Source organism: Blastomyces dermatitidis (genome assembly GCF_000003525.1).
Source record: "Blastomyces dermatitidis ER-3 genomic scaffold supercont1.5, whole genome shotgun sequence".
NCBI classification, from domain to species: domain Eukaryota; kingdom Fungi; phylum Ascomycota; class Eurotiomycetes; order Onygenales; family Ajellomycetaceae; genus Blastomyces; species Blastomyces dermatitidis.
The window spans coordinates 2,841,957-2,863,438 of record NW_025544778.1 but is presented as its reverse complement, the minus strand read 5'-3'; the positions used below and the strand labels follow the sequence as shown (position 1 = coordinate 2,863,438).

At 35.3% G+C, this 21,482-nt stretch overlaps 4 protein-coding genes across 4 annotated transcripts; 1 reads left to right on the top strand and 3 right to left on the bottom strand.

Moving 5' to 3' along the window:
- Positions 1-3,487: 3,487 nt before the first annotated feature.
- Positions 3,488-5,152, bottom strand: BDCG_17093 (uncharacterized protein; the record flags this gene model as incomplete). Its single annotated transcript, XM_045426251.1, has 3 exons — positions 3,488-3,759; positions 4,476-4,518; positions 5,075-5,152. The coding sequence occupies 3 exons, from the start codon at positions 5,150-5,152 to the stop codon at positions 3,488-3,490; spliced, it is 393 nt and encodes a 130-aa protein (XP_045281175.1).
- Positions 5,153-10,436: 5,284 nt separating this feature from the next.
- Positions 10,437-11,324, bottom strand: BDCG_17092 (uncharacterized protein; the record flags this gene model as incomplete). The annotated part of the gene is made up of 4 exons (XM_045426250.1): positions 10,437-10,715; positions 10,742-10,887; positions 10,997-11,024; positions 11,103-11,324. The coding sequence occupies 4 exons, from the start codon at positions 11,322-11,324 to the stop codon at positions 10,437-10,439; spliced, it is 675 nt and encodes a 224-aa protein (XP_045281174.1).
- Positions 11,325-13,265: 1,941 nt separating this feature from the next.
- BDCG_17091 (uncharacterized protein) lies at positions 13,266-13,694 on the top strand (the record flags this gene model as incomplete). The annotated part of the gene is made up of 1 exon (XM_045426249.1): positions 13,266-13,694. One exon carries the CDS (start codon positions 13,266-13,268, stop codon positions 13,692-13,694), a length of 429 nt encoding a protein of 142 aa, XP_045281173.1.
- A 5,535-nt stretch (positions 13,695-19,229) lies between these two features.
- Positions 19,230-19,664, bottom strand: BDCG_05213 (uncharacterized protein; the record flags this gene model as incomplete). Its single annotated transcript, XM_045420876.1, has 2 exons — positions 19,230-19,535; positions 19,632-19,664. 2 exons carry the CDS (start codon positions 19,662-19,664, stop codon positions 19,230-19,232), a joined length of 339 nt encoding a protein of 112 aa, XP_045276887.1.
- Between the last annotated feature and the right edge of the window lie 1,818 nt (positions 19,665-21,482).

The following is a 21,482-nucleotide window of genomic DNA, read 5'->3' as shown; positions in this document are numbered from 1 at the left end:
GAACAGTCTGTGATGTATGTAAGAGAAGAAGAAAACATATTCTCATTAAAGCTAAAAAACAAGAAAATAAACAGGGCTGTGAATACAATTTAGAGACCAACAAAGAAAAAACAAAGAAAACTCACACTCACATTATCAACACTCATGACACTCAATCCTCTCACAACTATCAATTTTTCTCTTTAAAGAAGCAGAGAGTATCATGTCTGCAGTACAGATAATTATTGCATTTAATGTGAAGATCATCAGAAATGCACAGACTTCAGAAAAGTCAGACATCAGAGTATACATAGTTGCAGCAGAATCTTGAAGACTGGTCATCTGTGCATGTGATCAGATACTTCTCATGAAGCTGTGTTCACTCTCTCAGTTGTGCTGAAGTATTCAGCCTGAAAACAATGAGAACATAGAGAGAGAGCTCATCTGCCCAGGCCAACTCTCATCACAAATTCATGACATTCACATTGCCTTGATTACCCAGATTTTGCAGGTACTCAGAGACCCATCTCTCATTGACAATGAGATTGTGGAAATGCACCACGGCGCGAGGACCATTGACAGGAAATCTAGGCATATTTGCATATGCCTGGTCAGAGATTGTGCAGGCAGAGAGAAGGTGATTGTAGGCCTGCGGAGCTGCAGAAGACACTGACAACATCAGAAGCTTTGCAAGAACTGTCAGCTAGAGTCTGTAAGAAATTACTTATAAGAAGACTTACAGCAAAGAGAGAGACTGCACTGCTTGAAACCAGGGGCTGGGCCTGAGAGAGGAATGAGATGGACCGCTGGCCTGAAGATCAGGTGCAGTGGCAGGGCTGAGAGAGATAAAGGCACAGTTATGAATGACAGCATCCCTGCTTCATCAGCCAGTAAAAAGCAACTGAAGGAGTTGCAGAGACACTCACAAGAAGCTCAGCAGCAGTCAGACATTATTTATAAAGATGTTGAAATTGAAAAAATTTTTATTCTTGAGAAGTTCTTGAATCAATACATGAACATTGTTAGAAACACTCTCTCTCTGTCATCTGAGTAAAATCACTTTGCAGATGAATAAGAATACTCACAGTTTATAAGAATGAGAGCTGTTACAGAAAAAGAAAAAAGAAGATGAGGTTTCACAGACAGATCTGAGATATTTATACTACTCTAGAGAGGTTTACTTGCACTGTGAGTGATTCTGTGAAACAGTCAGATCACTCTAGTAAACAAGAGTGATTGTGAATCACAGACCTGAATCTTTCTATATGATTACAAAGAGTGATTGCAGACTGCAGATATCTTGATTCTACAATTCTACAGAGTTAATGAAAGAATGAAAAATTCCTCACAATTTTACAGTGTCAAAGAGCAATGATTTGTAAGAATGAATGAAAGATCAACTCATGAATATTTCTCTTTGATGAGAATGATCTCACAGAGAGTGATTCACCTGCAAGATAAATCTGTGTAATGATCATACAAGAATCTTATGAAAATGATTGAGAGTCAATCAGAACTCTTCTGTATGAAAGGTGTGAGATGAATCTGTATGATAGTCAGAGAAGAATCTGTAGATTACAAAGAACCTCACAGAATAAGAAACTGAGTGACAGACTCTTTTCTCTTTATAGTAACAAGGGATTTTTCCTCACTGAGATTTTTTACAGATATGAAGAGTTTTTAGTGAGTATCACTGCAGTGCTGAGCTGACTATGAAGTCACTCAGTGAAAGGCTTTGCAGATGAAGCCTTAGAGAGGGAGAGATATGTAAGAAATCCCACTTCTTACAGATTCTTTATCTCTATTCCTATCTCTCATGTAATCAATAGGGCTAGCAGCCCTTGACTACACACAACTATATAGACTGGAGTTCACGAATACTATTCACAACTCAGCTTGAATGCTATTATACATTTAACCTCTACATTTATCTTCCTATCACAAACACTTCTAGTAGTTGACAGTACATATCACGCCAAGCTGCAAACACCCGAATAATCGCCTGCGAGCACTTATTCTTACAAATTCTGAAGAGATTTCTCAAGATGATTAAGAAAAGATACATCAAGTACTTACTTAGTAAGTCAATGAAATCAAGAATAAGTTCATTACTACCTACTGTATTCAATATAGATGTCACTCTCTTAAATAATATCAAAGATCAATTGTGTAAGAATCTATCAGCTGATTTAATCTTGAGAAAGATCTATTGTAAAGTGATGTGAGAGAGAAAATATTATTCATTTACACTTCAAGATAATCTTCTGTTCTTTGTCAACAACTGTCTCTGTATTACACAGATCTTAGCAGGAGATCTTATCTGCATATGTTATAATACTATCAGACACTCAGATCTTCATCAAATAGAAGATATTATACACTAATTCTTCTTCTTATCTCATGCTTGTAAATGAATTCTTGATCACATCTTATATTATCTTAATTGTCAACTGTCTAAGCTGTTAAATCACTCTCAGTGAGGGAAATCACATCTCATCTCATTCTTAAAAGAATCATTTGAGATTCTATCAATCAATTTTATTACAGAATTACTGATAAGCTGTAACGTGGCAGAACCGAAGTGATAACTAGTTAGCAGTGTCATATAGAGATAGTTGTTTGAGAAGCTGTATAAGTAAGCTTGACTATATTGCTTAAATAGTGAGCTCATAGGCTACAGAGTTATTGTAAGAATATCACAGATATAATACTTAGTATACTAAGAAGATTGTATGAGACACACAGTAACTCTTATATATATTTCAGTAGAAGAAAAAGACAAATCACTGACTTCTTTGATAAGAAGCCAGCATCTAGCTATTCTATATAGATAATGAATGAATACTCTTCTCTCATTTCATGAGTGAGAATAGCTGAAGTGATATCTCAGCAGTGTCTCATTGTTAAGAAAGAGTAATCTGCTGATCTCATATAGAAGTAAGATTCTTATACTCATCAATCAGATCTTTCTATGATATATCTGAATAATGTCATAGAGTAATTGAAAACTGGTTTGAATAAGATGAAATTATTCATATAAAAGCAATGAGCTGTGTGAAACTGTAATAAGATCTTGATACAGCTGAGAGTATGATAATACTCTTCTCTTTAAGAGTATAGTCTCTATACTCTTAAGATTATTGAATTAGAAATTATCTTTGTTGTATAGCAATGATTATCAATCATTTGACAGTGCATGTGCTGTGTATGATATAAAGATAAGTTTTTCTGCTAACTGCATAGATCTTTCTTTTCTCATCTTCATTTAAATTAAATGTGTGATAAGTGAATTCCTTATATATCAATTTAAAATGTGAAAAATATAATTAATAAGTGACTTACAGATCTTTCAATATATTCTATTCTACATATAAAATTCTCTGCAAAAGTGATGTATTTTAGAGACAAAGTTAATAGTAGTAGCAGGATTTTTTTGAAAAGATCTCTCTCTCTTATGACACATTTTTCTCCTCTCTTCCTCATCTGTAATAGTGAGTGCATGAGAGCATTATTCTTGAGAGATAATAAGAGGCTTATTCTGATGTTTTCTAGTGAGTAATAAACATCTTTGTGGTGCGGCTGCGGCCTCTGTGACTGTTAAGAAAGCCAGGTTGAAGGTGAAGACAGTGTCAATGAGCCGCGGAAGCACTGCTCTTATTGTCACATTTTCTCCTGCTTCTCTCACAGCTGTGATAGTAGTTGTCATACCTTGCAGTGAGGTAATATCTCTTCTGCTAGCTAATGTGTCTGTGTTCAGTTTATCTTCTGCTCTTCTTATCACTGTTGTAACATTACTTCTCTTCTCAGTTAATACAGTGATATATGACTCTGTGTGATCATTCAGAGAGAAACCTGAGAAGAGCTTGATTTCAGAGATAGTAATTTTAAGAAGCTCAATCTGTAGTTTCTCTTCTACAGCATATCTGAGCTCTGCTTAAGATGATACTAAGTTGAGTCTGCAGAGTTCTGTGATTTCTTCATCTTCTCTCTGTAAGAAGGCTTCAGTGCAGCTTCTGACTGACACTACTATTTATCTATACTGTGTTAAGCAGCTGAAGAAGAGAGGAATTCTATGCATCTACTTCTTCTCTTACTTCTATTATTTCTATTATATCTGCAATAATGACTTCTATCTTTCTGTAAGTATTATTTACTCTACAAGAAGATATCATATCAGCTCTGACAAGAAGCTCAGATACTTAAGTAGTACAGAGTGAGAATCTCAGAGCTTTAAGTATTAACAGATTCTATCAAGACTGAGAAGATCTTTCTTACTTATCTATAAAAGAAGATGAAAGTATAAATCTTCAAGATAAAAAAATATCTCAGAATAGCTGACTCTAAGAAGAGATTAGTCAGTATTACTATTAGAAGCACTATAGAGATTAATCACTGATTAAAGAGAATCTTACTTCAATTAAAGTAGATAACTGAGATACTTTATAAATTGATAAGTTGATACTTTTGTGATTCAAAGGTTGCTTAAGCCAGCGTACGATTACAGGCGTACGCCGGCTTCTTATATTGTAATCTCATATGCTAAATTAATTAGTGTATGCTATGGCCCCTTTACACTCGTACGCGTACGCTAGTAGTTCGGAAGCGGCCGCGGTATTATCCGACGGTCGTACATTCTTCTGAACCACATCCTCCCCCACCAGATTCAGTCACGCTCATGTGACCATGTCATACACCCTAGCTTCATGCGGATTAGCTCGCCACTAGTGTTTCACAATTGTGTGGCCTATCCCTGATTCAGCTAGCATTCTGTGTACACTCTCACAAAGAAACTTTCACTATATTACATCACTCATTCACTAACTTTTCTCATTCTTCAATCATCTTCTTCATTCCATCATCATTGAATGCTATCATCATTCAAGATTTCTACTCCTTCTTCTATTCAACTCTTTCTATCTGTTCACCTATCACATCATATACATTTCTGGCAATGACTCTCTATTCTCACAACAAGTGTTATTGTAGTGCTCATACTGAGCAGTTCATTAGCAGTAAGTGTAATGCATTGTGAAACATGGTCAGAACTTGTTTATCTTCTAACAATTGTCAGAATGTACTATTATGAATGACACACCTTCTTCAACTTCTTGTACATTCTCTTCACCTTCTTATACACTCTTGACTGTTTCTCTCTCAGCGGGTTTCTGATCATGTTTTCTGACACAATTTGTGTGGACACAGATGCTGATATGTTTGTTTTTATTCACATAGAATCTTCACATGTTGACAGATCCGCATTCATCAATGATAGTGAACTTAATGTTAAATCATTGATCAAGAACTTGAAGAACATGATAATAAAGGAATTGTTCATGCCATGTGTGGCTGAGTCTTCCGCATCCCTCTCTGCCTCCTCTGTTCCTTTCTCTGCCACTCTCCCTCAATCTTCTACACCTGTTCCTGTGTCTGGTTCTCCCGCTTCTGCTACCCCTGTTCCCACAACCCTCACTCCTGCTACTCCTGGTTTTGCTATCTCTGCTTTTGTTACCAGCTCTCTCCATTTCAAGAAGATGTTATGTAGACTTAATGAACCACATCTTTCAGCATATACACTCTCATCCTTCTTATCAACTTCTAGAATGATTTATTACATGAAGATAGTATACAACACAACTATCTGAAGCTCAGTTGTGAATGTCAATTATTATATTCATTTTAAATATTCATGGTGAGACAATCATTCATTTGTATCAGAGAATCATCCTCTCTCTTAACAGTGTCTAGATTGTAAGTCTTTTTATTTTTCATCTTTTTCTTCTGACACTGATTTTCCTGTTCTTAGAAGAAATTGTTATGAGTTTTACTGTGCACAAAGTCATGATGTTCACAGATATCAAGAAGCTTTTTACAACTGTAAAGTTCAACATTGCAGGGACATTCACTCTAACAAATTCTTTCAGAATGATAGATTCATATCAGCCTATTCTCTGATATCTGTTGTCTGACTTCATGATGCAGGCAAAAGATATTCATGTTTTCAGAAACAGGAATGCAGATGTCATTCTCTTTTACACCCGCGGGTGTGAGGCTTGTACACCTTGTCTGAAATGTTGTCATTATTATTATTATTATTATTATTCTTCAATTATAGATGTATGCAGTCAGAGACTATGACATCTACCTGAGAACTTTAGTTCTCAGGGTTTTTTCTATGTCTGTAAAGTTAACTATTGTACATTCATCAATTTCAGATATGCAAAATCAGAAAATTCCAGCCCAGAATACAAAAACTGTTTACAAATTGCAGTGTTTTAACCTCTTTTGATACTTTGTAACCATTTGACAATATCATGACAAAAGAAAAGAGAGAAAGAACACAGTCTCAAAGATAGACACATTAAATAGATAGATAGAAAGAAATTGAAAGAAAAAGATACAGAAAAAGAAAAAGTAAAGAGAGACTATAACAAAACAAATTCTTAAAAGAGAGTGTATAGCTGTTTTAACAGACTATATCTGATTGATTTCCTCCTCTTCATATTCAGATAATTCTGAATTTAGCCATTTTCTTGTAGCTGCTTGAGTTTCTGATAGAAAGTCTATTAAGTATTTAATTCCTGTCTCAGTTGAGAATAAGAATCTCATATTTAATTGATTTAGATCATACTTCTCTTTCAATCTGGCTCTGAGACTATTGTATAATGCACAGTGCATTATAATATGCTCAGGATTCTCATTTGTATTGCAGAATGAGCATTCTATTGAGTCAAATCTATCATCAAATCTTTGTATATAAGATTTGAAATAGCCATGTCCTAGTTTCAGCTGTATTATAGATGAGAATATTTTCTTTTTACATTTAATTGAACAAGATTTCCACTTGGGTTTTGTTTCAAATCTTGAATAATGTATACTCTTCTTTTGTTTCTGCCAGCTTTCATTCCACTTGTCTAAACAAGATTCTTTTATTTTTCTCTTTATAAAAGACCAGGACACAATTTTTTGAATAGATCTGCTTAATTCTGCACCCTTTTTTGCAGCTGAATCAGCCAATTCATTGCCATGAATATTCATATGAGCAGGAACCCAGTGCAGATGAATTCTCAGCTTTGATGTTCTTCTCTCTTGAATTTTTAAAACAGAGTTTAAGATCAGTTCAAGATTCATTTGACCATTATGAATCTGACTATTTCTAAGTCTTTTTAAAGCAGCTTGACTATCAGAGAATATCCATGCCTCTTTCAAACAATTTCCTCTTTTATGAGATTTTATTTCAATGAGTTTGAAAGCTTTCACTATTGCAAATAGTTCAGCATCAAAGACTTCACATTCAGAGCCTAGATTCCAGAAATCTGAGATAAAATTAATATTATCTTCAGTATAAGCAATGCCTGCGCCCAATCTGTTCAAGTTCTCATTTTTTGAGCCATCTGAATAAATCAGAATAGAGTCTTTTATATTGATTGTAGAAATTCTCTTCAAATGCTGTTCATATTCTTTCTCTTTTGATAGTTCACTTATTTGTAAGTCTATAAGAGATTCAAGCTTTTTTCTCCAGGGAGATAACTTCTCATGATCAACTTTTTCAACATTTAAAGAAGAAAATTGATTTTTAATCAGAGAGCATAGTCTGTACAGTTGAGAAGGCATTTTCTTTGAAGAATTATTTTCATTCCAATCAAGAAATCTATTCCAATCCAGTTCATTTCCAGAGTTAATTGGTGGAAATGAAGAAGAGACTCTTTCTCTGATTATATGATTTGAGCTCATCTTTACAACTCTCAGAGCATAGTTCATACAGGCCTTTTCAAATCTAATAGTAGGAGGAGGAATTGAAGCTTCAATTTCCATTGCTTTAATAGGAGATGATTTAAATGCTCCCAGAATTCTTCTCAAGGCTCTGTTTTGCAGACTTTGAAAGAGTTCAGTGAAATTCCCTTGATTATTCCACCAAACTTGAACTCCATAATCAGCTACTGATGTAATACAGGCTATATATAACTGTCTCATAGCCTGGAAGGATAGACCCCTCTCTGTATTTGATAGTCTGATTATGTTGTTCAATAGTCTTTCTGCCTTGACAGTTCTTTGTTGAATGTGATATTTAAAATTCAACTTGGAGTTTAACCATACTCCTAACCATTTGACATTTACACTGGGTTTAATCTCTCTATTTAAAAGAGTTAGAGATAGTTCTTTCTCATTGAATCTAGGAAAGAAATGAATTAACTCAGTTTTATCCATATCAAATTGAATTTGATTGATATCTGCTCTAACAAAGATTTCCTTTGCAGCTTCTTCAATTACTTTCAAATTCTCTTTGATAGTTTTTGAGCTGTAGACTAGACCAATATCATCCACATAACTCGGAGATCGCACTATTCTCATATTTCTATTTTTGAATAGATATGCAGTGTATATTGCAAATAAAATGGGTGAGATTGGAGACCCCTGTGGTACTCCTATTTTTATCTCAGTCTTGTCTTGTTTCATTCCATCAAAGAAGAGTTGTATAATTCTTTTAGACATAAAACAGTTAACCCATTTTATTAGGGAAAGAGGCAGTTTTAATATCTTCAATGTCTGAATTAACTTTGACTTTGAAACATGATCAAACGCTCCTTTTATATCAATAAAAACTGCAGTTGAGACCAGACCCTCATGCTTTGCTATTTGAATATCATGAACAACTGAGAGAACAGTGTCAATTGCAGAACACTGTTTTCTACCTCCCATTTGTTCACTGAATAAAAGAGAATCATCTATAGAGCTTATAAAAGATAGTCGAGTAGCTATTATCTTTTCTAAAACCTTTCCTAAACAGTTCAATAGAGATATTACTCTATATGACTTAGGAATTGAAGTTTTTCTATTAGGTTTTGCAAGAATCACTCCAGTGGCTTCTCTCCAGCATTCAGGATGATATCCATTTTTCAAGAGATTGAAAAAGAGCTCAAAATATTCATTCTTTAAGTAGGAATATGTATTTTGAATAATCAAGTGATTAATTGAATCTGGACCTGCAGCAGTTTTAACAGAACTTGAGAAGATAGCTGACTCTAATTCATCTTGTGTAAGATCAGGCCATTCCCAGTCATTTTCATCAATGTAGTTGAGAAGTGATATATTCTCTTCCTCTGAATCTGAATCTGAATCTGGTGAGTTCTGAAAGAGAATTCTCATGAAAGCTTGACATTTTTCCTCAAAAGAGTTTGCTGTATATGATTCATTCTGAAACTCATATTCTAGAGCTGGAAGTTTTGCTACACTTCTTGTTTTAGTATAGTTAAAAGCTTTAAAAACTTCCTTCCCTTGTGCTTCTTCAAGAAATTTATTCCAGCAGTCTGTTTTAGCTCTTTTAATATCTGAAAAATATTCATTTCTGACAGTTTTGAACTCTTCATCAGATATTATATCATTCTTCCAATCTCTTCTAGCAGTAGCTAATTCTTTTCTTTTAGATGAGATATTCTCATTCCACCAAGGTTTTGAATACTCAGAAGATTTTCTTTTTGGAATATTATCTCTAACACTTGTTAGAATGATAGATGTAATAAGCTTCACTCTATTCTCAAGCATTTCATTTGAGATATCTTGACCAGAATTCCAATATAGCTCATTCTGTCTTTCAGATTTTAACAGTTTTATGCTTTCTTCAACTGCTTTCCAATCAGCTTTTTCAAAGTTATACTGATTAGAGAGAAGAGGATTTTCACTCATTTGTTTTTCACTCAGTTCAATATCAAATTGAATAATCTCATGACCTGATCCTGATGTCTCATTTGAATCAATAAACCAGTTTACAAGTCTTCTTTCCATTAGATTTTGTGACATGAATGTTAGATCTATAATAGACTTCTGTTTCATGCCTTTTCTAAAGAATGTTTGTTGATCAGACTTATTAACCAAATCTATTGAATGCTCAAAGGTCCATTCAACCAGATTATCAGCTCTCACTGCTCTCTTGCATTCTGAATTCCACCAGAGATGATGTGCATTGAAATCTCCTGCAATTATAGAGTTTCTTGATGAAGTTATGTTCAGAAATCCTCTATCAATTGTCCAGATATTGTTATTTTCCTTCAATGACTTTTCATTATAGATATTTATGAGCTGTATAGTATCAAACTCATTTTCTTTATCTATAATATCACCCACCAGAATATCAGGGTCAGACATGATATCAAATCTTAGATTAAATTGATATCTTGATCTCTTTCTTCCATAGATCACTACTCTTGACTTTATCTCAGACTTTTGAGGTAAAAAGCAGTAGTAGCTTGAATGAGAAATGACATATTTTTGCTCAGCATCAAAATTCGGCTCCTGAAGCAGTACAAAATCAACTTTTTGTTCAAATGCAATTTGAAGACAAGAATAAATGCAATTTGAGTTTCTATCCACATTATTTTGAATAAATGTGATTTTTGAAGAGTTTTTAAACTTTTTTTGTTGTTTTTGTTGTATATTCATACTAAAAGAGAGTAGAGAAGAATCTAATCACTATCATCAGATAGTAGATTATAACTGTTCTGAAAAGTAGGAATCTCAACTGCTTGCATTATATCTAGTTTATCACCAGAGTCATTTCTCAATTCTCTAATCTTAACAGAAGTTTGAGAATTCAAATTCTGTTTACATTTTGCTGGAGAATTGGAGTTTGAAGACTTAGATAATTGAGAGTTTCTTCTTTTTGAGCTTGCAGTTGTGAGTTTACTGGCTTGACTCTTCTCTTCAGTTCTAGATTGACTTTGAGCTTCATCTTTTCTCCAGTTCTTTTGAGTTCTAGGAGCAAACATACATTCTTTAGAGCTAGATGCATGTTTTTCTTTACAATTAGAGCACTTAAGCAGAGTATGTTGACAAATTTCACCTCTTTTTGAGCATGTTTCACATTTATGCTCACTAGTTTTGTGATCTCTGGCACAGAATGCACATTTTGAGTCTCTAAAACATGAGATTGCAAAGTGTCCATATCTTTGACAGTTTGAACACTGTGTTTGAGCTTTGAGATTCACTCTTGAGTCTTTGTATTCATGAACTCTCATTTTCAAACCTGCTACTCTTACTTCAGAGATCTTTGACTGTTCAAGGGTTTTTGTATATACTAGAACAGAGGCATTTCTCCTGCTTTGTCTGAACTCAATTGAATTTAGCCATACAGGCTCCTTTCTCAGTTGAATGGAGTTGTATTCTTCCAATTCATTTTTGAGAAGTAGCATTCCTTCTTCACAGTCAAAAATTTCAACTGGAATATCATGAAGAATGAATTTGCCCCACTTTTCATCTCTTTCAGATAGAATTATTGTGTTTAGCAATGATTCTACTGCTGACTTCCAGAGATTCTCATTCTGAATAAGGAATTCAGCACTGAATTCAGGCATTGTAGTCAGAATAATAGAGTTTCCAAAGAATAATGGCTCAATTGAAGCTATAACTGGTTTTTGAACTTCAATATCAGTCATCAACTGAGAAAAGAACTGCTGATTAATTTCATTTCTGATTCTGAAAATGAGATTTGAGTTTAGCTTGTTTCTTTGCAGAATGTCCTGGTTTGAGACTTTGAGAATGAGTCTTCTATTTCTAGAGATTTGAAAGTTTTTCTCTTTTTACATTTTCTTTTCCACTTTTCCATGAATAGAGGCATGAGCAGTATTCTTCTCAGTTTTCTCAGGATTTTGAGCAGGTTTTGAGACAGCAGGTTTAGAGACAGCAGATTCAGCTGCTTGAGCATATGTTTTCTTCTGATTCAAAGAAGAAGAAGGAGTAGGAAGAAAGGAAGAAAAAGAGTAAGATGAAGAGTCAGTGATTGTACTAGGAATTTTCAAGGTTTTTTGAACTGTGTTTGAGATTCCAAGTTTGAACTTGATCACCTCCTGTAGTTGTCTGGCCTGAGCATGAAGAATTAACAGAACTTCTTCATTCATCTCACTCAGACACTGCTTTCCAAGAATCTTGCTTGCTTTTTCAAGTTCCTGTATTTCAAGAACTTGTTGTTTCTCTATTTCTTCTTTCTTTCTTCTCTTCAGAATTTCAATCTCAGGAATAGCATTTGAGAAAGCATCTTTTTCCACATCAACTGAGTGTATTTTTGAACTCATTGTTTTCACTCAATGAAAAGTTGGTCAGACTGTTTCAATTGAGATATTTCTAAGTCTGTTTTCAATTGAAAAGTTGGTCAGACTGTTTCAAAAGAAGAATAAAAGACTTTTGTGTATAAAACACCTGATTTTTTTCACACTAGTTCAGTAACTAGGTTAGATTTTTGAAGAGAATCTAATAAACTAAAATTGATTTTTAAGATAAATCAATAAAATCTTTACAATCTCTTTCTTGGGATACAGTGAGGAAAAGTATGATATCAATTGATAATAAATCAGATGATATGACAGTTTTTGAGAGAAAAACTGACAAAAAATAAATCAATTTTTTGCAGAGAAATTGATTAAAACTATTCAATTTTATTCTAAATCATCCAATTCTCCTCACACAACAAGTGTGCAACTCAAATCAGTTAATAAAGAGTGTAAAAAAGAATTAAGTATTAATGAAAGCTCTTCAGCCACTGAAATAGTAATTCTTACTTAAAAGAATATGAAATTATGACAGAAAACAACTCTGTTTTTAATTCTTTGTAAGAATATTGTGTAAAACCCAGAGAAAAACACCTTACTTTTTCAAGAGAAGTAAAAAACTATTTCTAAGATCTTTTTTTTTTTTGCATTAACTGCTGCAGAAGAATGAGATAGAAACTGCTAAGATATGCACTACTGTATACCCCCTACCAAGACTTTCCCTCTTCAGGGTCTTGATATTATAGAGAATATAAGTCTGTTTCTATATGATAATATAAATATTGCCAGCGGGATGTAGAGGAACTGGTTATTTATATCTCAAAATAGAAGACTTTGTCAATGATTATATCAATATAGAGTTAATTCTCAAATTCAATAGAAACCTAGTGTTGCTGTTCTCAATCCCTTGCAGAATCTATTGAATATTGAGGTATTAAAACTAGATTTAATATATCTCACTGTGCAGGGATCAAAGGCTCAGTCAGACCTTGAGGTATACTGATTTTATAGTTGTTGATGTGCTGTTGACTCGTTGTCCACTGGTTATGTATTGAATACTGTTGCCGAGGTATCTTTTTGTATCGTTCTGCTGGGGATGGGCCAGATTGAGAGGGGTAGTACAGGGGTGAGACTTGGTGTTGAAGTCTAGATACACTGGCGGCGGACCGTGGAGGTTGCACTTCAGAAGAGTCCGTTGATTATGTGCTTGATATTATCGCCGAGGTATCTTTTTGTATTTTTCTGCCGGGGATGGGCCAGATTGGGAAGGGCGGTACGAGGGTGAGACTTGGCGTTGGTGTTTTGGAACATCAAAGATGGACAGGGTTTTCGCGGAGGTCGCTCCTCGGATATCTCCACAACTACAGGTCGGGGGTCTTCCAAAATCGAGAAGATTGGTGCATATGGCTAGGTCACTTCACCTTACAATTTGTATGGCACTCTGGCCCGGGGTTGTGGTGTGGTAGGGGAGAACGGGGGATAATCCCACACAGGAGCTTCGAACAACGTCCGGTTCACGTTTGGCTGGATAACTCCACCACCACACGGGGTATGCGGTCGGCGATGGGGTCAAAGTGCTCGTATGATCGAGGGCTTTTCGATGGATCTATCGGCGGGTTCTTATTCGAAAAATCGAGCGAGTTCGTGGTGGAGCGGTTGGAAATGTTGTCATGGGAATGAGCTGTTCGCATGCTGTGTTCTGCTTCCTGCATTCCCTCATATCTCTCTCTCTCTTCCTGAGGAGCCTCGTGTGTGTTGTAATTGCATGTACAATTCTAAGGCCAGCAGATGTTCATTCAGTAACTGTTCCCACCCCTGATTCTGCAGTTTCATATACTAACAATAGTTCTTAGTTGCTTCAGCACCAGAGGCCATTTTAATCAAAGATAACAACATTACTGAGACTACTCTCTTCCACTCTCAAGCTTCTCTCATCACTTTCTCTCCCTTTTCTGCAGAGAAGGTTGTGCACATATCAGATTGTAAGCATTCAGCTTCAGATGACTCTCACTGTCATTTGTTCAGTCCTGCACCTTCTCCTTCTGTTTCTTCTGCCTCTGTCCTCCCTGCCCTGACTCCTGGTCCTGCAGGTCCTGCGCTCTCCTTCAATTTCTCTACACATATGTGTATACATTCCTATATTGGCATTCCAGTCAATCTTGTGATAAATGACATTAATATCATACACAGAGCAGTAGAGGAATCAGAGATATGCACAGTATTATTATAAGAATGGCTTGCAGCCCTCAAATCTCTTACAGATCTTGAGTTTTGAGATTTCCTTTGTTTTTGATGTTTTTCAGGTGATGTGGTGTTGAAAATAGATTAAACATGTGACATATAAAAATGAATGAGATGTGTATGATAACATTTGTCTTTTTACAGCTAATTCTTACAGTTGATGATCAATTCATTATCTCTTTTCTTTTTCTTACACTTTTTCTTTATCTGCTAGTCACTACTCTTACACAACCTCTATATAATACAGTGTTCAGTGACTAGGTTCAGCAGCTTTCATCTTTGTAATTCTGTCTCATGCATTATACTGTCTCTCTTCACCCGCTCAGATCACTACAGCAAACAGCTCATCAAAACTAACCTCATCTGATCTCTGAGCATTCTCAGAGATTGAGATAACTTGGTCTCATGCATTCACAGATGTTTCAGATAGTTCATCCTCTGTGATCTTCACAATTGAACTGATGTAAACAGTCAAATTCAACTCTGAATTCCTTTTTCTTCTGTGACCTGACTCATATGCAAGTCTGCCACTTTGAGACCACTCTTTGTCATGTTGCACCTACTGTCTGCAGCATGTTATTATACAACTAGCTACAGTCTCATCACTTATTGAAGTGTGATGTTCATCTGATTTCTTCATTTCTTCCCATTCTTTCCTTGTAATTATGGAAAGATCAGAATAAGTAAGATCATCTGATTTATAAGTGTCTATGATTTCTCTTACTTCATGAGACTTTTCAATTGTAAGTCTCTTCTTTTTCAACACTGACAATAGTGCTGTAGATAATCATAATTCACTCAGATCTTACACTCTTACTTTCATAAGTTATGAATCATTGATTAAGTTGTATAAGACTCATTTCTCTGATTCTTCCAATGTGTACATTCTCAGAGAATGTGATTTGAGTATTTTATATGACTTAAATCACCTAGATTAAAACTTCTCAGAACTCTCATTGTGTATAAGAACTCACATTCTCATCTTGAGACTCAATTCCTTAACAAGTGAGTCTCATATTCTTTTCAATTGAATTGCTCAGTTCAGGAGTAACTCATTAGCTTTTGCATGTGCATAGCTGATCTCTTTCAATCTTGGTTTCACATCTGCAACTGTTGCATCTGCAACTGCTGTTTCCTTTCTCATCTTTTCCAAAGCATTCTTCAGAATGCGCGGATGCAATTCATACAACAGGTAGAATGATGAACACTTGGAGACTGCATACTGTTGAATCTGTGTGGTCAATAGCACCTGCCTGAGATATTCATCTCATAGTCTCATAGACTTACCCACTAGATATTTCATCAGCATGTTGCTCAAGATTTCATTCAAGTGTTCCACCTTCTCATTCATCCGCGGATGATATGACATTGTTCTACAATGTCTTGTCTGTAACTGGCTCACAAAATGCCTCATCACTTCTCCTACAAGGTTCACATCATTATCAGTTAGAATCTCGCGCGGCATTTCATAGTTGACATAGATCTCATCATGTAGGAACTTTGCCATCACCTTCTCTGTCACCTCTGGAACTGCTTTCATGACTGACCAGTCAGTAGTGTAATCAATAGCAGTGATTATTCATCAATTTTCATTTAGCATTCGCGGCAATATGTCTATGAGGTCCATCTCTCATTGTTTGAACAGTTGTATTATACACTTCATCTGATGTTATGCTTCTTTGCATTCTAATCCTTTCTTAGATTCTTTCACAACCTGGTAATTCAGGCACTTGTGAGTATACACCTGAATGTCCTCGGCCATGCTTGGTCAGTACACTCTTGGTTCAAGTACACCCATGAGTCCAGGGCTTTCTAAGTGACTGAATTCCTTGTGCATATGAGCCACCAAGTCACATCTAAATGAAGGTTCTAGATAGAGAGCTTCTGCATATCCTAGATCACAGTAAAGCACAACATCATTTTCATTTCTCAATTTCCCCAGCTTGAAGTTTGAAAGCATCTCTTCTACTACTCTCACAAGATGCTTATCATTCAACACCTTGTCATTCTCCAAGTGAGAGATCATAGTGTTCACTCATTCTGATTCCTTGCATCCTCTCAGCACATTTAACATGAACATCTCTTGTGCCTGGTTCACAGAACCCTCACTCATGAAATCAGGTCTGCAACTGATTGCATTCAGCATCACTGTGTTCAATCCCTTTTGATATTTGATATGAAGATTGTACACTTAAAACTCTGAGATTCAACATACTAAGCATTTGAAAGGTTTTATCATTGATTGTAGATAGATGAGACTTTCATGATTCATGATCACTGTTGTCATATGCCTGTTGTCAATATATCTATCTCATAACACCAGTGTGTGCTTGATCACTAGCAATTCCTTTTCATGCACTGAGTAATTGAGCTCAGCGCTTGATAGTTTCCTACCATTGTATGCCACTGAGTGCAGCTTGCTGTCCTTGTCCATCTGTAGAAGAGTGTCTCTGATAGCTTATTTGAATGTGTCTGTCTTGATATAGAAAGGTTTATCACAATCTGGTTGAATAAGCACTGAGAATGTTATTACACATTTTCTCAGTGTGAGAAAAGCCTCTTCACACGCAGCATTTCAGATGATTGAATGAAACTTCTTCTTTCACAGATTTGTATCTGTTTCTCTTAAGAGATCTGAGAGTGATGCAGATATTCATGTGAAATCCTTGATAAACCTGCAGTAATATGAGATCAACTCAAGAAACTGTTGTACATGATGTACATTCCTCAGCCACAGTCAATTCACTATGACATTCAATTTCTCTGAGATGGGGTGTATACAGCCATCACTCACTACATGTCTCATGAACTCCAACTCTTCCATTCTAAACACACACTTGGTTGATTTGATGTAGAGCTTATGCTCTGCCAGAGTTGTAAGCACTTCATCAAGATGCTTCAGATATTCATTGTATGAGTTTGAAAAGACTAGAATGTTATCAAGATATACAAGGCATGAGGTTTTATTCTATTTATAAAGGATTGTATTCATCATCATTTGAAAGATGACAGGCACATTTGTCAGACTGAATGACATTGCTAGGAATTCAAACTTCTCTCATTGCATATTAAATGCAGTTCACAGGACTGACAGTTTGTCTACACAGATCTGCCAGTATTCTGAGAGAAGATCAATCTTCAATAGATATCAGGCATTTCCAACCATATTTAACTGTTGTTGGATTCATGGCAGTGAATATTCATTCTTGATCATTAGCTTGTTGAGTGCTTGATAATTAATACACATCTGTCACTCTTCACTCACCTTTTTCATGAATAGAACTGAAAAGCCTCACACACTTGATGAGAGTTGTATGAGACTACATTCTAGAAGATCAGTGATCTGATGCTTCTGTTCTTCAAGGTGCATTTATGACAGGGAATATGCATTCTGATTGACTGGTTTTGCATCCCCCATGTCAATCTCATGTACAAATCCTCATTCCGGCGGCAATTCCAGTGAAAGGTCTGTTTGAAAGACCTTTTCATGCTTCTTCAGAAGCTTCTTCATACACTTGTCCTCTCACATATTCTTTATCTTAGTTTCCTCCACTTCCAGGTCCTGTATGACATACAGGATGCTTTCAGATGAGGTCTTGTGAATCATTCTCTTTGCTTGTTGATGTGTAAGCAGATTTAACCCTTCTATATCAGAGACATGGAATGTCCTTCTCATATCAGTTGATAGGATTGTATGAACCATTTTCTTTCTATTAATCAACTGCATATGACATGTTCATCATTGAATCTGCAGATTGAATCTTTGAAATCAATCAAGTCTGAGAATAAGGTCATATTCCACATTCTGCAGCTCTCACGCCCAAATATAGCAAGATCATTCTTCAAAGTGCAAGAGAACTCTTACTCTTGCAGATGATATCAAATATCAGTTATCAGATAATCTTATGCATCAGGGATTCTTCACTCAGCAGACCTCTTTCAATCTTCAGATCATATGATCATCAATATATTGTGTAGAAGCTCCTGTGTTCACTAACACTTTTGCAGCCATCTCTCAATTCTTACTCAAGTGCCCCCTATACATTAACATTTCAGGCCTTAAGGCATTGAGATGAGTGTTCACTTCATCATTCTCACCTGCACCCCATTCAGAAGCCTGCTTCTTCTTTGCATTCACAGGATTCAGAGAGTCATCTAACACAGGCATCTCTTTCACTTTGAAGGCTTTTCATAGAATATCAGCAAGTGTCTCTGAGCTCACTGATTCTGCTAGTTTTTTGACTGCACACATTGAGTGCAATCTTTTACACCATGATTTTGGCATTCACAGTTGAAACAAGCTCAATGCTCACAACATCAAGATTTTCACCCAGAGGATCTCTTTTTCAGAGGATTCAGCACTTTAGTGATGACATTCAGATCTAGATCCATCACATCTGAGTGTGTGACTTGTATCATAGAAGTCTGATTACTCATTCTTCACTGAGACATACTTGATTGCAGTATTTTCTGTCACAATTGACTTACTTATTCCTGTACAATGAGAATATTATATGCTTCCTTTACTGTGTCTGACTGTGAGGTTAAGCATTTTCATTCCACTCTCAACTCAGGTGTAAGACCATGAATGAAGATCTGTAAACAGAAAGATGTTGAAAGCTCTTCATTCAATGCAAGATAGTATAAACTGAAGTGTGTGAAGTATGATATAAGATCACTCACTTGTCTACACTCAGTGAAGTGTTTGTAACACTTGTCTCATATATCTACTTTCTCAAAGTTGTGCAAGATTCATTTGGAAAACTCATTTCATATTTGTGAGAATGAATATCACTTCAAGTCTGCAAGGTTCATCTTTTCATCAGTCATTTATAATGACTTCACTTTTCCGCGTAGAAACGCGGCAGATCTTAAGACTTGTTGAAATTTCATTGACTGTCTGCCTGTGAGTTCATATTCAATCTGATAATATGATCATATCTGACTTAGCCAGCTGATTGCAGCATCATTTTTTCAGTTGTCATTGAAGCTTGATGACTCTGGCAGATCTCTCAGCTTGATGTATTTCATGCTCAGATTCTCATTCTGCGCAGCAGTCTCTGATGATGTGTACACTTCTGAAGAGGTTGTGAACAATTGTGATGAAACCTCCAGGTTCAGTGTAGTCACCTGTCTGTATAAACATTCAATCTCCTGCTGCAGGCCTAAGATCTGGTTTTCTCTATTCTTATTGATGATGGCAATTGTGTTGGTGAAGCTCTTCATAGTGAATACTTGATTCACAGTGAATGTCAATTGTTGTTTAGCCTCTGCCTCAGCCTGTCACTGTGTATGCAAGGCCTCAATCTCATTTAGAATCCTCATACATGTATGGAGCTTCAATTCCAGTTCAGCAGTCTCAGTCACTTTTCTTACTGCTTTGAGTAAACCCTCTGAGAGGTTCTGCATATCTTCCAGTTCAGGTAGCAGAGAAGGGTGTTGTTTGTATCAGCTAGAGAAGGTATTCATTTCAGTGATTTCTTGTTAATTGTATAATGTCTATTGTTATCACTGTATCATTATATCACTATATCACTGTATTATTATATCACTATATTGTTATATCACTATATCACTCTGTTATCATTGTACAACTCCGGTGATGATCACCTCTTCTTTTATCCTTCTTTTAAGTAGGGAGCAGACTTCTTTGAATCTGGTTCACTGCTTCCATTCTCTTTCTCACACCTCATCTGTTCACATCTCATACATGGCATTCACCTGAATGTGAAGTTTTTTCTCAACAAGTGAAGCAGCATCAATCAGATGCTCTTCTGCTCACCACTCTTCATATGCTATCTTTTGAGACATTCTAGAACCACACTGGCATGATAACTATGAATCACTTCATAGATGGAATTATCACACTCTGAAGGAGCCTGCGCTCCTCACTGGTTTTTAGACATGCTATCAGATGTGATTCAAAGGTTGCTTAAGCCAGCATACAATTACAGGTGTATGCCAGCTTCTTATATTGTAATCTTGTACACTAAATTAATTAGCATACGCTATGGCCCCTTTACACTTGTATGCGTACGCTAGTAGTTCGGAAGCGGCCGCGGTATTATCCGACGGTCGTACGTTCTTCCGAACCATACTTTAAGTATCTCTTATACTCTTCTATAGCATGCTTCTCTGTAGCACTGCAGTACTAACTTCTCAGCAGATAAAGATACTAATACTGAAGACTTCAATGATAAAGAATAAGTTTAATAAGAGTGTGATTATTGATAAGTAGACTCTGAGATTGCTTCTTTTTTACTTTTTCAGTAAGCTGTAATCTTATTAGATTAGCAGCAGTCTGTGAATTGATTAATATTAATCTTTTTATTGATTTTAAATATTTCTTTCTTTTCTTATTAACTGTTTCAGAAATTTTACACTTGTGTAGTCTTATTAAACTCTTAAAAAACTCTTTGAGAGAAAATAGAAGAAGAGTGCTACAGAGTCTATAAGACACTGACTTATCACTGTGAGATAATCTCTAAAAAATTCTTTAAGAAAAATAAGAAGTCTTTAAGTAGTATTTCTTACTTAATATCTCTGATATATATATAATAAGATAGTCTTTACTAGTCATCTTATAGCTTGCAATCTCTTTCTCAGTATTTTTCAAATACTTAAGCAGTTCTTATAAATTCTCTGATAATAAATATTCTTCTTATTTAACAAGATATTGAAGCTTGCTGTAATATATTCACTTATTCAATATTTTCTCTATAAGATATTCAGTATTACTCTTGATCTTGATATTATTCAGTCAAGATAGCTTCACTCTGAGACATTACTTATAGAGCTTTAAATAGAAAATGTGAAAAATAGAATAAATTGATTTCAATTCTGTGAGTAATTTTAACTTATATATCTACTTACTTATTACTCTTATTATCAGAAAAGATTCTAGTCATCACTCACTGAGCTTCTTACACAGTCTTATTATCTTAATATTCTTTACTAAAAATAGTACTTGATCTTCTATCAAGAACTTCATCAGAAGATATTTTCAATTATAGTATTTTATCTATTACTTCTAAGTGTAGTGAATACTTTTCACTGTCTTCTTATAAATTTTATTTAAAAGTTTCAATCTTACTTTTACTTCTAATACTGAAAAATACTTCATTCTCTATATCTGTCTGATATTCTGACTGTCTATCTCTTTCTTTGAAATGTTGTTCACAATGTCACTGAATAATGAAGAATTATATTCATAATAAGTATAAAAAG